General features: G+C 35.0%; 1 protein-coding gene across 7 annotated transcripts in view; it reads left to right on the top strand.

The window, feature by feature from the left end:
- LOC149068076 (cysteine protease ATG4A-like) overlaps positions 1 to 17,525 on the top strand; it is a 34,461-nt gene that overhangs the window by 12,925 nt on the left and 4,011 nt on the right. For all 7 annotated transcript variants that reach the window (XM_089251818.1, XM_089251817.1, XM_089251822.1 and 4 more), the window contains exons 4-10: positions 566 to 736; positions 959 to 1,057; positions 2,431 to 2,503; positions 3,391 to 3,470; positions 5,520 to 5,701; positions 12,455 to 12,533; positions 17,090 to 17,235. In XM_089251818.1, the coding sequence (XP_089107944.1) occupies positions 566 to 736; positions 959 to 1,057; positions 2,431 to 2,503; positions 3,391 to 3,470; positions 5,520 to 5,701; positions 12,455 to 12,533; positions 17,090 to 17,235 (830 nt within the window). The remainder of the gene's footprint in view (positions 1 to 565; positions 737 to 958; positions 1,058 to 2,430; positions 2,504 to 3,390; positions 3,471 to 5,519; positions 5,702 to 12,454; positions 12,534 to 17,089; positions 17,236 to 17,525) is intronic.

The raw sequence follows: 17,525 nt of genomic DNA, 5'->3' as shown, positions 1-17,525 counted from the left end.
ATTTTTGGTGTTTGTATTTTTTGCTTATAGTTTGTTTGCAGTTTATTCATTAATGCTTGATTAAATTTGACCGATTAGGAGAAAAAATCAGTTAGGTGATATGAAAATATGCATTCTTAATGATTAACAAAATTTAACAAATCCGATTTAAATAAAAAAAATTCTGTTTTTTTTTTTTCTTTTTTTTTCATACCCTTTCAGGTGTTTATATCAAGATTGCAACATAATAAGTATATAACCTATATATCTAAAAATCATAAATGCCCTATCATTCATACCCTAAGTGAAATGTAAAAAGAGCTGTTTCAAAATCTCAAAAATATATATTGTTATAGAGGGATTTATTATGGTGAAGGATACCATTGTGTATCAAGAGGAGGGTGACAATTCTATAGGTGATTCCAAACAAGATTCGAAAAAATATCATTGATGAAGGATTCATCATTATATCGATTATTGTTGTAGTGAGGTTTCACTGTATGTATTCATAGGTTGTTGATTTGTATGAGTTTTAAATATTATTTTTCTCCCATTAAAAATTTTTGATTCAACATCTGTTGTACAGATAAAGAAAGCCGGCGACAGTACATTAGGAGCAAGATTTGGTGTTCTTATCGAAGCCAGTTCTTACCCATAGGTGGTACAGGTCCTGTAACTGACAAGCGATGGGGTTGCATGCTTCGTTGTGGTCAAATGGTCATGGCTGAAGCTCTAATTCGGAGACATATGGGAAGAAGTATGTATGCGTGTGGGCTCTGCCACAAAATAATTCATTGTTTTATTGTGTGATGATTCATTTGTTTGTACTGTATACTCAGGAAATAATTGAATTTAAACTCTGTACTGACTTGAAACCTCCACAATGAATCCATGCTAAAATCTTTATCTTTTTTGGCTTACTTGGTTTGCTTTTCATAAATAAGTTTTGATATTGGATTCTCAATGTTTCCTATGACAGATTGGATATGGAACCCTGAAGCAAAAGATCCGGTGTACTTGAAAATATTGAACATGTTCCAGGATAAGAAAGATTCGCCTTATTCCATACATCAGATTGGTAAGTTTGATATTCTGGGTGATTTAACAAAAAAAAAAAAAAAAAAATGGTGCATCCTCTTATGAGATCAGTTCATTCCCAAGAATAACACTAGCATCTTGATGAGCTCCTACCTCAATGCGAGTTTTAGCATGTCTATCAAACATTTTTCATTTTAAGCTTGGATTTCTCAAGTCAAAACACCACTATATGTATGTGTGTGTGGTTTTTTTTTTTTTGCAACTTATCTGTGAACTAAAGTTAATGCTTGCTATAACGTCCCCCATCATTACAAGGAAAACAGAAGTTATATTAGGTGGTTGTTATATCGAAAGGGAACATATAAGATAGTCGTTATGCGAAAACTTTTGGGACTTTTTGTCTTCCCTGTTGTTGTAATGGAATTATCATCATAACATGGGGGTTGTTATAATGAGCATCAACTGTATAATCAAAAGGAGATGACACGATTCTGACGTCATAAATGTGTTAGAGCATGATACTCAGATATATGTTAAATACTCAGTTGTATGTTAGTAATTCGTTCCAAGACTGACAACGTAATTCTAAGTAAACTTGTCCAATGGTAATGTACCTCCCTCCTAGGAGGGGTAGGGAGGTGAATTTACAGATTTTCTTTATTTTTCCTTATTTATTCATATTTTTTTTATTCAACTCTGTGTGAAATGTATGTTTCTTAGCAGGTGACACCAAAAACCTTTAAGCTTTGCCCAAAAAATTCCCTATTAAGGAAAAAATGATGTTTAGGATGAGATGACGTAAATGCGGGTAGATGTAAGTCAAGAGGACCCAAGTGAGGGTATTCGTGTACGCTCAATAAACTGATGTGCTCGATTCATTTGAAATTCCTTGGAGGAATGTTCGAGTCAGATGCACGCCCTTAGTAGTAGTAGTTGAAAGGAGATCACAATGTTTGGTTGGTAAATAATTTTACGCCATAAAAAAATGTCTCTTGTCCATTAAATATAGGCTATTTGTGTGTTATTTGACCTGCTCTTCGGGGACAAGTTCATTACAGAATTTGACTGACTAAATGGGATGCTACTCAGATTTTAGTACTAGCAAATTTCAGATTGTTATATACATACATTTGCGACCTACCTTAAATTTACAGTGTAGCAATCTGATATTCACAAGTTGTTCTTTCATGCAAAAGTCAGAGATGCATTCTACTAAATCAATGAAAATCTGATGTTTCAGTAATGACTCGTCAGAATTTTCCCATGTGGTTTGTTGAAAAGGATTTTCAACAACTTGATATCTTGTTTCTTATTTCAGGAATACGTACATCAGTCTTTTTCCCCCCTTGCATCGCTTATATCAAGGTTGTTTGTTTTTTGGTGAATTGACATTATTATTTTATTTATTTCTAGCACAGATGGGCGTCACTGAGGGCAAGAAAATAGGACAGTGGTTTGGACCAAACACGATAGCCCAAGTATTAAGGTGAATCTTTTTTAATTAGTGTATCTTTTTAATTATTGTTGTGCTTGTTGTCTTAACTGTAGCTAATCTCGTACTGGGTGTCCTAAAAAGCCACTAGTAGGAATTTAAATCTGCATTCTAGTAAGATGAGGGTGTCCTGTAAGTCCTAACGTAGCCATTATCTCAGTAACCGTTCATCCTAGAGGTATGGTTTTAATTTAAAAAAATTTAATTTTAAAAATGCTCTAAATGTTTTCAGAAATCACTCTGTAGTTTCATTCTCAAAACTGGTACAGTGTGTCCTAAAATAAAGTTTTTAAATGGTCCCCCATCCTCTAACATTAAAATATAAAAATTAACTTCTCTTTGAAAGAATGACATGAAAAGGAAACATAGCATTGTGCATCAGTTACGCTGTTGTTTCTTCACCTGTGCCTTTGATACCTTTGTCTGTTTGTCATGTATATTCTTATGGTTTGCTGCTCTTCCATCTCCCATCCTGAAATTAGAGGGGAAGGGAAAAGAGGGTGAACTGCCACAGCTGGTGATCTTGAAGAACCTACCAACTTTTGATAAGAAAATTTTAAAATTGGAAGTTTTTACTTTAAAACATGATGGGAAAAACATTTTTTTTAGAATTATGAGTTTTTCCAGTGGAGGCTAGACGGGGTGAAGCAAAATCAATTTTTTATCCTTTTCTGAAAAAAATCATAATTACTACATTGTCCCTGCCAATCAGTCATATGTAGTTGCTGATTATTTCTAACAAATGAAACCATTCTGTATAAGTTTGTAAAGTGCTGTCAATTTTCATAGTCTATTTCCGATGGAAATTAAAATTTTATGGTACATTTTTTTGACATATTTCTTTTATACATTCATTATAATTATGGAAAATGTATTTCCAGGAAACTTGCTACATATGACGAATGGAGTGATATTGCAGTGCATGTTGCCCTAGATAACGCTGTCATCATTGATGACATAAGTGAGTGTTACATGTTTTTCTCTTTGTTTTTGGCATGTGCTTTATTTATTTTTTTGCATATGTGTGTCTCAACCAATTTTTATCTTCTATCAGGCCAGGAATTTCCGAACTTTTCATGTTCATGACACCCCTGATAATTTTTAAATGTTGTTTTAATACATATCCTAAATCCCCGTGACACACAGATTAGGAATCACAGCCTTATTACATCTGCAGTGCTGCAAACTCTTAGGGCAAGCAATGCATTGAGGCCCCCCACCCCAAGTTAGATTGTTGATGTTAATTTTCTGTGCAAAACCATTTGATCTCCCCCCCCCCCCACCCATGCACCAAAAAGCCCTCGTCAGTGTCCAGCAAGCCCTTGTATTAAGACAGCTCCCTACATCAAATAGTACCAATTCATACAAGACAATACTTGCATCACTTTGTGCCCCCTCCCTAACAATAGCCATGTCATATATTTGGCCAACTAGAAACGCTACCATGAGCTGTCATGAGCCATTTGTAGCTGCCTCATAAAGTGTCAGCCAAAAAACAAAACAAGAAAAGATTTTCAAGTTTTTCTTAATTTTCCATCGTAATCTCGAGCAATCGAATCAGGGACACCTGCCGATATGCAAAAGAGGCACTGTAGGCAACCAGTGACCAACAGAGATGCAATTTAAGCAAGGATACGACATTAAAAAAGAGCGCAGCTCACAGGAGCAGTCATAGTTAAACACAAGACAAAGAATCCAAGCACGTTGTAGACAAACTATCAGTGCCTGACATATAGGTCACTCTATCTTTGAGTTCATGGAGGCACTGGCACACATGCCAACAATGGCTTAAAGCTCGTCAGTAGTGATGAATGTTCAGCTTTGCCTTGGGAGGGGTATACTCCCCCAGGACAACATAATCATAGTACAATTAAAAAATAATCACTCAAAAATTTAATTTTTTAAAAATTTTAATTCTAAGCTCATTAAATATGGCACCTCAGTCACACTGGAACCTAGATTGCTCAGGCCACATGAAGCCCCCACCTCCCAAAGCAATATTCCAAGGTCATAGAATCCCTTAATAATTAATGAATATTCAATGAAATTCCAACCTGCATACGCCCTTGTGGGCCTTATATACAGACGTCTATCAACCCTGGACACCTCCAATCCTCGTTTTCTTTGTTTCGTCGTATAGGAGTTCTGATGCAGTCTTTCTGACGAAAGTTCCGCAAGCTCGACCATGCACTATGCAAATGAAGCCAGGTCCAGACTCGCCATGCTGAACCATTCAAAAACCTGTTTTTAGCCCACAGTGTGGGGGTGATTTTGTCAGAAAACAGGTTTTTGAGCATTTGGGAATCAAATACAGTGACAGGTTTAGACATGACTTTAGAGACTGCTATGCACGCACAGACAAAACAGGTTGACTCCGAGTTTGTCAAGTAAAACACCAAGAAACTGAAAGACCCGATTTTTTTTAAACCAATTTCTTTAGTATTTAGAGTCTCCCATTGCTTCATAGTTCATTGCGGCCATCCATAGAAACTGTGGGCAATCCATAGCAGTTGGCAACTCTGCACTGATATATTCACATACCATGGTGTCAAGGGTCTATCGTGAGTAAATTGATTATAGTAAAAGAATCCCTTACTGGGGCCAACTGCCATGGATAACAGCATGTGGATGAGTGGGGTCGATGGCTGCTAGATGGCATGGTAACAGCGGATAGATGGGCTGCAGTGCAACAAATCACTCAGCAATGGTTCATCAAAATATGTACACAGACACACCATCGAGATCCATCTCCTTGCTATGAGGTACAGAAGTCACTGTCCCAAGATATTTTATCCCACATATCTCTAATTAGTTTCATTACTCTCGAGTGTAGAATAAAATAGAAATTTTCATTTGTAGAAACATATTTTGGGGGTGGCCCAAAATATGGGAATATTTTGGCCAACATTAATGGGCCAATACATGGAAAATAGTTTTATGCAAATTTGGGATAAGGTATTTGCAGCTGATTGGTGAACTCCATTTTAGATTTTTTTTTTCTTTCTCATAGAAGCCATATGTAAAGCAATGTTACAACCGGTTTCTTCAAGAATAAGCAATCCAAATATTCCTATCGTGAGAGATCCTTGTGGTGCCTCTAGACGGAAAGTAAGCTGGCGGCCCATGCTGTTGTTCATTCCTCTACGCCTTGGCCTGGATACTTTGAATCCTATTTACGTGAAGGCCATTAGGGTGTGTATAATAACAGATTTTATAATTTTCAATAACAGTTTGCAAAATTTTGATCTTATTTAAAACAATTGTAGTGTTAAAAATCAACTTGATAGTCCTCTCCCACCAGGGAGAATGACATGAAAGATTGGTATTTGCGTGAAGAAAATCATCTGGCATTTTCTAATCTGCCTAATTTTTTGTTGGCTTATTGTAATGAGCTAATAGAAACTTTGCTATTGAAAGAGTAAATAATCCTTTGCTTGATATAATTTCAGAAGGAACCAACGAAAAAGGTGAGCGTTTAGATTAGTGATGGGCAAACTATGGCTCGCCGAGGAGTTTCATCTAGCCCACCAAAGGTGTTCCGGTAGAAAAGTATCAATGCACACGACACAATAAATACCCAAGCTGACCATATTTCCTTCATAAAAATACGGGAAACTGAAAATCGGAATCCATGCCTCTACACCGATTAATGGCAAAAATGGTCAAATGCAAGTTAAGTTGCTAATTATAGACAAAGAAATTTCAAAGGCAAGTAAAGTTGGCAATTACAACCAAAAAGAGAAAATTGCCAAAGGCAAATAAAGTTGCCAACTACCGTTAAAATAGCCGAAACATCATGAATGGTGTGAAGTAGGGAGCTTCCACAAGATTCAATGGGTGAAAAATTGTGTAATTCACCAAACAAAAAAATATGTTTTGACAAATATGTTTATATGTATATATGACTATAATTAATTATGATATAAACTATATTATAATAATTATGATTAAATCATGAAAAACATCTTAATTCTTGATTTCAAAAGTTCAAGTAAACTCATTTAAAATAAGTTAGAAAACGGGAAATAAAAAAAATAATAACTGAGCCATCCAAAATGACAGAAATGCCCTGTAAAATACAAGCCATACGGTCACATTTTAATCAAGTTTCTGGCTCGCGAGCAACAGAAATACTGTATATCTGGCCCACGGACTGAAAAGTTTGTGCACCACTGATTTATATGATGCCCACAGCCTATTTAGACTTCAAAAGTATTCTGACTTCCGAAAATTGGTGAACGATAATCGATCAACACCGCAGATCGCTCTGCCATGGCTAAGGTTCATTACAAGTGGGAGTTAAAAAAAAATTCTTATAGACTAATCAAATATACCTCCCTCTCTCTCTCCCTCCATTTCGCAAGCAACCAATCAGAACATTTCTTTAGATTTACACGTAGGCATTCAGCTTCATTCTAACCATGACGTATGACTCGAACAGGCATATTTTTTCCTCTGAGCAATTGAGAGTTGAGCTTCAGTAACCTATTCAAGTTGTATACCCCTGTCAGTGTGATAATGATTATATTTATCCTCTGAAGACGACATCCGTATAGTGTATCAAAACGTGTTGGGAATTCCTCGGTTTTTCCTTTTTATTTGCCTTTTCTGTTAACTTTCTATTGTTTGCTTAAATAGCCTGGTTTCTTCCAAGCTTATTGCAATAAGCCAGAGTTTTCCAGGGGGGGGGGGGAAGAAGAATCTAGTTTTTTGTGTTTCCAAACCGGAAGCTAATGGGTTTAAAATTTGTTCCATTTATAAAGGGCAAATAAATATCTTCCAGGCTTTTCATGTTTATCGGCTCCTTATCTTGCTTTGCTGGAAGCCTTAAAGTAGTTGTGGTTCCGTTCTAAAAAAGATAAAAAAAAGCTCTTATCATTTTTTTACCGTGATAAACAGCTTCTGATATGAAAAGTGATTAGTGCAGTTGTTTTTTGTTCTTTTTGGTTTACATCCAGATCTTCAAGTGTCAACTGGTGGGGGGCAAATTGGTTGAAGAATTCAATATTGCTGGAGCAGCACTCACAAAAAATGGGATTCTTAAAACAACTGTTATATATTTCAGCATCTCAAGATCAGGTTACTGACAACCAGAAAAAAAAAAAAAAAAAATGGAAGTGTGCCACTAATTACGGCAAGGGTTCAGAGCTGTGTTTAGTTAGCTGTAGAACTGATTAGCTCAAGATTTCCTGATCCATCTTGAGAGAGAAAACCTTAGACCCCCCCCCCCCCCCCACTGGGGATTCTTGACATTTTGTGGTCCATGGGCCCTTTGTGCCAATGCCTCTTCCCCCGGTGAATGTTCTTGACTCTGCCACAAAGCTGGTGCTGGAAGAGATTTTGGTAATGGGATAAGTTTGGTGGTTGAGTTCTTAGGTTCATTCATTCAGATATAATGAATGCCAATAAAATGAAGTTCACAGACCCCTGGTTAAAGGTCCCTGTTCTAGACTGTTTAATTTTTTCAGGCTTGAAACCGAGATATTTCTTAGCTGATATCTTCTAATCTTCTATCACAATTATTCACTCCTCTTTTACCATCATTTTGTTCTGTCTCCAAGGACGATGATGTAAAGAATTCCACTGTATTGTAATATTTTAAGAAGTATCTATAAGTAATAAAGCAAAGATATATGTTTCGGTATTTTCCTAATATCCCTATAGCAGGGTTGGCAGGTTTTTGACACGTGGCAGTTTTTGATAATTTAAACTGTCACGTCGAAAACCTCAAATATTGCTTTTAAATTTCTAAAATTTCCAACTGGAAATACACATGTTAATTGCGTGTGATGTTTAAAGTGACAAATTAAAGAATAAATACTTGATATGATTGTAAAATAATTTTCTACTCCCTACAGAATTATTTAGGACAATATATATGTTGTTTTTTTTGTGGTAAAATATACAATTTGAATAAAGCACAGCATAAATGCTGAAGGAAAAACTATGGAATGATATGATATTCTTCAATTCAAAATTATTCTTGACCTTCTAAAATTTCTTCAACTGCTTCTATATGTTTATAGATACAGCAAAACCTGTCTTCAACGGAACCTGTATTAAGTGGAAACCTGTCTTCAACAGAAAAAAACCATGGTCCTGTGGTTTCAATGCCAAAATCCACATTAAAAAAACTAGATTAAACAGGACCTGTCTTATGCGGAAACGGAAAAGAAAATTGTACCCTTTAATGGAAAGTTTCACGCAAACACTGAGTGTTTGGCAACCAATAGAGCAAAAGATCATAAAAAATGTTAGTGCTACACCGATCTACTGCCGATTTCACTCAATCTATACTTGTAAATATGAGTTCTACGTCATCAACACCTCAGATTAGCAAAAACCATTTCTGTATTTGATGCTGTGTTTTTGATAAGGCATACATAAAGCATTTGGCACTTCTTTCTGAAATTGCAACAATTTTTTTTCGGAAAAGCTTTTCCATGGGAGAAATAAGCGTAAGAGTTAAATTTCCAAATAATATGTAAGACTCAAAAATTGTATGCAAGCTGTGTGCATTCCATGATCGTAAGGCTGAGCAGGGCCGGAATTAATTAGAGGGAAAGAAGCAACTGCCCTGGCGGCAAAATTTAGGGGCTGCAAATTTTAGATAGGAACAAAAACACCATTATAAAATCATTGAATTTTACAATGGTTAGGTGTGGCAAAATCATGTTGCTCTTTTCCTCACAAAATTCTTTGCTACGGCCCTGATTCTGAGAATTAAATAAACATGAGAATGTACGAACTGAAACTGACGTGAAACAGATATTGACACTCTGATTGAAAATTTTTGAAGAAGTTAAAAAAGATGGTAAATGTCGTTATTTTAGAAGAAAAACTGTGTAGGTCGGAACTTTGTGCAGATGTGAACAAAACTTAAATACAGTATTTGGTAATTATTGACTGATTATTCATTTATTTATATATATTTAATTATTTTAAATATAATTAATTTTTATCTTGTGTTTTTAAATTTGATTTATTTTTATATTTTATTTCAATTGCCTACAAATTCGTTGCATAATTTTACACATTATATAAATTGAACCTTTATTAAGCGGAAACCTGTGTTCAACAACAACAACAAAAAAAAAAACATGGTCGCTTCTCCATTGAAGACAGGTTTTACTATATAAGCATCTGCTGTATTCTTTTTATAACAGATTGGTGTTTAAAAAACTCTCTTGCACTATATATGTAATGCTAATTTCAGTTATCAAATTACCTAGATAATCGCTGATACTTAAAACAATTCCCTTATTGTGCATAACATTGAAATATACCTAGCGATCAAAATACTAAAGTGTAGGACTGAAATGTCCTTTAGTTTGCCAGTGTTCTGATTGTATAAACTTCATTCTTAGTGCAAAAGTAAGAATAACCAAGTTTGACTATGATATGGTTTATTTATTAGCATTTAAATAATGTAATGGTTGGTTTTCCAATTGAAACTGTATCTGAACATGCAAAACAGTGTCTTGGGTATGAAGTCCTGTCAGCTCTGCTTTGATTGAAAATGCTCTTTAAAACTCTAGATTTTAAACAACCAACCTAAGCTAGTTTTAGGTGAGAATAAATGAGTTTAATTATTGTATTAACAGACTGTGTGTGTGTGTGTGTGTGCGTGGGCGCAAATTTTTATATGAAACAAAACTTTGGGCTGATGACAAAATTTATAATATCTGAATAGATATTCTATACTCAGTAATTATATAATTCAAAATATAAAACACTTTAATCTACATAAAAATAAGTGTTTTGTTATTTTTAAAATATCTGTCAGGTTAAAAAAGTATTTGATAACATTGACAATAAGTTTTTAACTGTTTTAATACTGAGATAGTTTCTGAGGTCAAAAACCTTACCCTGATGCTCTATCACACATATTTTGAATAAACAGCTCTATTTTGCTTACCTAATTGAACACGGGAAATCAATAGTTTAAATAAAATAAATCATAAAATTATATTTTATATCGTCTAGACTCTTTATGTCGAAAAATTTAAATATATATAATATATATATAATACAAATTATAATTATTTTTGTTTTAATTATTATAATAAATTGCTTAAAAACAAAACGTAATATGCAAAAGAGGCAATTTTTGCATCATGTTGTATACCTATTGTATTCAAAACATTACCCAAAAGCATTAATTTAGGTTTTTGATGGTTTAAATCATTTTTTGATATTTGTCATGTCAAAAACCCAACTCTGCCCTACAGTATCAAAAGGGAGCGAGAAACAATAGATGCACAGTGACTCAAAAGTTAAATGGATTCGATGTCAGGTGAAAGAGATGACTGACTATTGTTATAGTTTTTACGAGTCAAGTAGAATAGAGAATTCTAAGATAAATCATTAAAAATTGATCCATTTCTTAACTTTAAATGAGGAATGCTGTTGTTGGAAATCGTGTGAGAAACCATGCACTGTTTTGTAAATATCTAGTAGCCGATAATATGCAGTAGAAAACAGACTGTCAAAAGACTGAAATAATACTCCATTTTAGATAGGTTTCTGTTTCATAAAATGTGTATTAAAGCACTTAGGGGTCATTCAAGTATTATGTCAGCATCGATGGGGGAGGGGTTTCCGATTTGCTGACTTTCGATGACAGGGGGGGGGGGGTGGTGGTGTTTGGATAATGCTTACGTCATCAACCAAACCTTTATGAAGATATGAAATATTCTTAATGGCATCTTACTCTGTGCGCCAAAAACGGAAAAAAAAACTTTCGATAGTTATTGGGCACCTGAACTAAAATTCTCCCTATTGATAAGTCCCCTACAAAGCCACTTTAATGATCTCTAAATGTTTCTCAGTTCCTTCAAGTGCTCTGGAAATTTGTCCGGACTGCTTAAGTGCTCTGGAACTTTGCCAACTGTGCCACGCATCACTCAATCCGTAATTATGCCACAGATCACTTCAGTAATCTGAAAATGTTCCGCGGGTAACTTGAGTGATGTAGAACTACTCTGGGGGCCACTTAAGTACTCTAAAACTGTGCCACATGTCACTCAAGGGATCTCTAAATGTGCCACTTATCGTTTAAGTGTTCTGTAACTGTGTCGCGGGTTACTTAAGTGATCTTTGATTGTGAAAGTGATCTTTGAGGCTTACTTCAGTGATCTGAAAATGTGCCACGGGCCATTTAATGCTCTGGAATTGTGCCATGGGTCATTTAAGCAATTTGTAAATGTGCCGCTTAGTTCATTTTTTCAAAATTAGGTTTCAAAGGGGAAACCACATTCAGGGCCCCATTTGGTCTGCGGGTCAAGTGTTTATCATATATGGCGTAAAGGGTGGGCCGCAATGAATTTTTTAAAGAGAAATTTTGAGTTCTTACCCTTCAAATAGCATTGAAATTAACGGAAATCCATTATAACATTAAGGTATTTTCTTTCGAAATTTTAATTTTTAAAAAAAATATTCTTTGCATTAAAAATATTTTTTTCATCTGGGGGGAGGGCGCTGCACGAGCTCCCTATGCCCCCCTCCCGCATACGTTTCTGATCCCACCAATTCAATTTTTTAAAAATATTTTTTAATTAAAAAATAATTTCATTTTCGTCTAAGGGGGGTGGGCGCATGAGCCGTTATGCCTCTCCCTCATACGTTTCTGATCCCACCAATATGCGTTAAGAGGTGGGGGCAGTGATGATGAAATTTTGCTTACATAATACTTGAACGGCCCCTTATCAGCAATGGGGCTGCATTTTTATTCTGTTCAACACAGGTCTCTGTTTCACACATTATCTGTCAGGTTTCACTGTAATATAGAAATAGATGGTTGATTTAAATTATTTTTGTTTTGTGTATTTAAGAAGAATGCAAAGTTTTTGAAGACGCTCTTCAATAAGATACACCAGTCGTTTTTGTTTTGCAGAACAAAATATGTGTATTTGAATAGTTTTTAATCTTGGAATTTCATTTCAGAAAACGTTCACATTGAAACAGTCAGTCGGTATAATCGGCGGTAAACCAAATCATGCCTTATGGTTCATTGGCTACAAAGGTAATTATTATTTTATTGGTACCTGATTTATTACTAACATTTTGTTTTGTTTATGATGCCAGATATGAACAATACTTGTATCAGTAGGACAGCCAAGAGTTTTTTCCCTCTAACAAATTTTTTTACTAACACATTTCAAGCAAGGGACTGAGATCTCAGTCCAACCTTGCCTGACTGGAATTTAGAGCTCATTCTTCAGCTACTACTAAACGAGACATGCATCATCCTCTGAGGAACTTCTAATGAATTGGTACATGTTGGAATGTGCGTGTTCGTGTTGTGAACCTAATGTAAAGCTTTTTTCTATGTAATGCTTGTTATAGTGCTGCCATCTGCCACTTATTTTTCGAACCATGAGTGAAGTGTAAAGATTGAAGAGCTTCATTCTTCAGCTGTGGAAAGTTATCGGCCGAGTGCAGAATCCTTTGTCGCATTTTGAAAATGGAGGGGAAAAGTGGTGTTCTCAAATTATGTAGATCCTTTTCTTTTCCCTTCATCTAATTTTAATTGATGAAAAAAATATATGTACGGTCATAAAGAGGGGGGGGGGGAATACAAGCACCTCAAAAGGAGGGGATGGATCACAGAGAGGTGTGTAAAGTGGGTTGGATTTTTTTTTTCACCACCTGCTAATAATTCAAATTTTTTAAGAGGGGAATCCACCACCCCCTATTTCTCGCCCTCTGTATTCGCCTATGAAAACGGTAATAAGATAAAAAAAGAAAGTATAAAATAGATAAAGGTATTGACAAGGTTACAATATCATGCCAGTGTTGCTCCTAGAAGAAATGACAAAACAATTTTGCCATTGCAGCTCAGAATCGCTTGCATAAGAAGTATAAAAAATTGAAAATACAAATTCAACTAAACAAGACAAAAAATTTGCACAAAAGGTGTGATGTAATGGCCTTATTTTGTTAGACTTCGGTAATTTGGTGTAACGCAACCCCTTGGGAATGAATAAAAATGACTTCATAAACGAAGTGATTTAATAACAAGCAAGCCAAATTTGCAAATTAAGCTCCTAGGACCATTAAAGAACTGATGTTATAGGTGGAATGACATGACCTATAACACTAGAAAGACATACAGGGTCAGTGTCTCTCTCTGCTCTCATGTCTTAAGGAAGAATAAACCAAATGCTTCAAAATTTTTTGACTTTTTCTGAATTAAGTTTTTATTGTACACCAAAGCTTTCTTTCATCATCTCAACAATGAAATTACGAACCGATATATCCAGAAAGACAGAAAGGGATCACACTGACCCTCCCATACATTTTAGAACACAATCACTATAATATTATCAACCAGTGCTGTAACTAGCCATTCCAGTGCCTTGTGCAAGAATTTGAATTTAGGCCCCATTCTTTTGCCCCCTTCCAAGCGAACCCTGTGCGTGTGCACCTGCCTAGTTATGGCACTGCTACCAACATTGCCACAATTGATTTTGTAAGGTCAAAATTCTTCTGATAATCTCTTTGTGCATCTAATATGATGTAATCTCCATTCCTGAGACTTTTTTTACATTCATTCTTATCTGCAGATGCCGGTCAGCAGAAGTCATTTTTTATGGTCAAGCATTCTTGTCATTTTGTTCGATAAATCGTTTGCTCTACAAAGTAGAAATATCCACATGCTTATGATTGCTGTGAAAATTATAAAAAGATGCAGATTTATACCAAAGTGAAAATTTTTCAGAAGTTGAAAAAAGTATTGTGTGAGAAAAATCCAGAAGCGGTGATGAGAATTTCAAGAATGAAAACTACCCAAAGCAAAACTTTTGTGATTAAGCAATATCATTGGTGATAGATGTGTGAATCAGAATGAAGTTATACATCTAACAGTGCTTCAGCTGATGCAAAATAAAATGCTACTGGAAGCAATAAATGAAAACTACATTAAAGAGACAAAAACAACCTAGAACTACACCCAAACTGATTTCCATAAATAACTGACATCTCAATAATATCCTGTCTATCAGTTGCGAAGAAACTACTGCAGATGGAAATACGTGAAATATCGCGGGACCCTTCCGCATGAATAGAATGTCAAGGATTCAAAAATATTCTGAGAAATTTAGATACAAATACTGATTTCACATCAGTGGATTGTGAATTTTTTACATGGAAATCAGCAAACTTGGTCAAAATCCTTCGGAAAGGTCTTCGTCAGGTGCTTCCAACTGCAAAAAAAGTAAAGTAAGATCACACTCGTTGATCCTATTAAAAACCTAGAATATAGAAATACAAATCCCTCTGTCTCGAGTTTCCTCCACACTGACACATCAAGAGAGGTCATGCACACAGAATGTTTTTAAAAACTAAATAATAAAAATAGATGAATAGATTATGAGTTTTGCCATTAACTCTTTGTGCTACAACTATATTCTGTCTTAAAAAAAATATTATACCCATTCTTTATAAAATCAATGTTCAAAAACTGCCGGAAAAAGTTATGGAGGGGGGCACAGATACTCCTGTCGTCTTTCTAGATATAGTCCCACGATCTCTCTTTCTAGTGTTAAAGTGATCAACATTATATACAGAGGTCTTACTATATTTGTTAAGAAAATGTGTGCTAACATTAATGAAAACTAAGTATCGTCTATTTATATAATTTTCGTTAAACGCATCCTGGAAACAAGTTCATTTATGTAGTAAGACCAGTGTACTAGTAATTGCATTACTAGTAGATGACAGACATTTTCATTTTCTTTCCATAGGAAGCAGCACATCTCGTACTGTATAACTCCACCAGGCTTAATATTTAATTATTGTTATTTTTACATATTTTCAACATTACCCCCCAGTTAATTAAGGTTCCACTGTGTAGTAGTAAAAGCCTGAAATTGACGAGTTCGTGAAGTGGCTGGTGATCCCTGCCCAAAAAAATTTTCAGTTAGAAATTCCTTGGAATATGTACTGGGTCATTGCTTGGTTAGGATCTACAGTAGTAAGTGATAAATGAAAAATAATCAGCTATATTAAGGGTGATTCTAATTAAAGTTCGATTCCAAAACGTGAATAAGAACTGCTGGTCAGAATGGCTTGGAAATATGCATGAGTCCATTGCATGAAGCAATGGAATTTTCTTTGGCGAAAGAAAAAAAAACAACTTTAAAATGTACAAGTAGATGATGATCTACTTGGCCAGTGGTGTAATCTATTCTGCGCAACCACATCATTTCAGCAGCATCATTGTGTGAATAGCAGGGTTGGAAAATCCCAGATGCTGGGGCAACTAGAAAATCAGTTTTGGAGCGTAAAATTTTATATGCATCATTGCTAAAACGAAGTGTAAGCATGAGACAATTTTTTTTTGATTTTGTAATAATGTGTCTTCCAACATGAGAATGAGTCATAAAGTCCCGGAAAAGTGAAAAAAAAAAACCCCAATACTCGACTGTTCTTGGGGAAAAAACATGCTTTGCTCTTAATGGATTTAATTGGCACCTAAATTTTTTTTTTTTGATTTGTCCAGTCCTGGTGGTTAGCACAACTTTTATCAAGATGCAACACCAGCGAAGCAGCTGCTGAAGAACCATTTTGACAATAACAACATGACACAACACCTGGCCACCATGTTCACCTGACAGGTGAACGCTACTATAACCCTTGCAACTTTTGGATTTAGGAATACCCCAAAATGGAATGTGCAGTGGTCAGATTACAAACTTTGCTGAATCGAAAGCACATCATTAATGTGGCATAAGTCTACTCTCACCTGTTGTTGAACAAACATGTTTGTTCTTCCACCTCACAGCTAAAACACGGTGGGCAATCTATTTAACATTTCTTGTGTTGTTTAAATGGCTTCATTTTTGTGATGTTTCCATGAATTACAAAATCGTGTCATGCTAATTGCATTATCATTTTGCCTTGACTGGCAGTCATATCCATTCTGCGAGCATTCTGGTTGAGTACAGTGTCATCTATCTTACCTTTTTAAAAAAAATTTCCCTCTTCGCCATATAAAATTCCATTGCCTCAGGAATATTCATACAAGTTCTCAAGTCATTCCGACCAGTGATTTTCATTTTACACAGTGTTTTGAAATCATAACATATTAGTTATAATCACCTTGTATATCACAAATCATTGCTAATTAAATTGCATTAATTATGCTTCATTAAACACATTATATTTGTCTTGTTTTTATCATAGTTTTTGCAAAATAGAGTCCTAATTGAGCATATTGAAAGAGTAACTAGGTTGAACATCTTTATATATTATATGGTTAATTATAACATTAAGAATTCTCAAATACAAAATACTTTCTTGACTTAAGCTATAAAATAACAAAATTGCAAAAGTTGATATTATTAAAATGTAAAGAATATTTATAGATAAATTAATATGGGAATTGTGTTAATTACATTAATAAACATTCTATTTTAATTAATTATTAGCAGTTTAATGATTTTTCAGAAATTTTATTGTTTTTAATGATATTTAAACCAAAAAAAACACTTTTTTTTTTTTACCAACCCTGCAAATGGTGATCCTTGTACTTTTATTACTGATGAATTCTTTAAGTTACTTTTTTTTTCTCTTCAGGTTCCGAATTATTGTGTATAGACCCTCATACTACGCAGCCATATGTGAATTTAGACTGCGAGGTTCCTGACGATACTTCATTCCACGTTCCACATGGCCGCACGAAGCACACACATATTTCAGATATGGATCCATCTATAGCAGTGGCAAGTATTTTATTATATCGTACAATATAGGGTAAAGTAATAGCCTGACTTAACCTCACCCAGCATCAAGGACCATCACCTTGTACCAAGAATGATGAAGCTTGGGGGCCCTTAGAATCTGTAAATTACCTCCCTTTTCTTTCTGAGATGTTCTACTATACACAGGGGCATTACTATTGGAAAAGTTTACCTCTACTTATGTCGTCCATCTTGGAACGAATTACTGAAGTAGGCCGGGATATCACTGTACTAGAAAGCCATCCTTATTTTTCGGGAAATATCCATATCAC

Source organism: Pholcus phalangioides, unplaced genomic scaffold (genome assembly GCF_987345545.1).
Source record: "Pholcus phalangioides strain wild (caught in Gottingen) unplaced genomic scaffold, Ppha-v1.0 ptg000027l_1, whole genome shotgun sequence".
In the NCBI taxonomy this organism is placed as follows: domain Eukaryota; kingdom Metazoa; phylum Arthropoda; class Arachnida; order Araneae; family Pholcidae; genus Pholcus; species Pholcus phalangioides.
The sequence above is the reverse complement of the archived record's forward strand: the minus strand, read 5'-3'. Positions and strand labels throughout refer to the sequence as shown.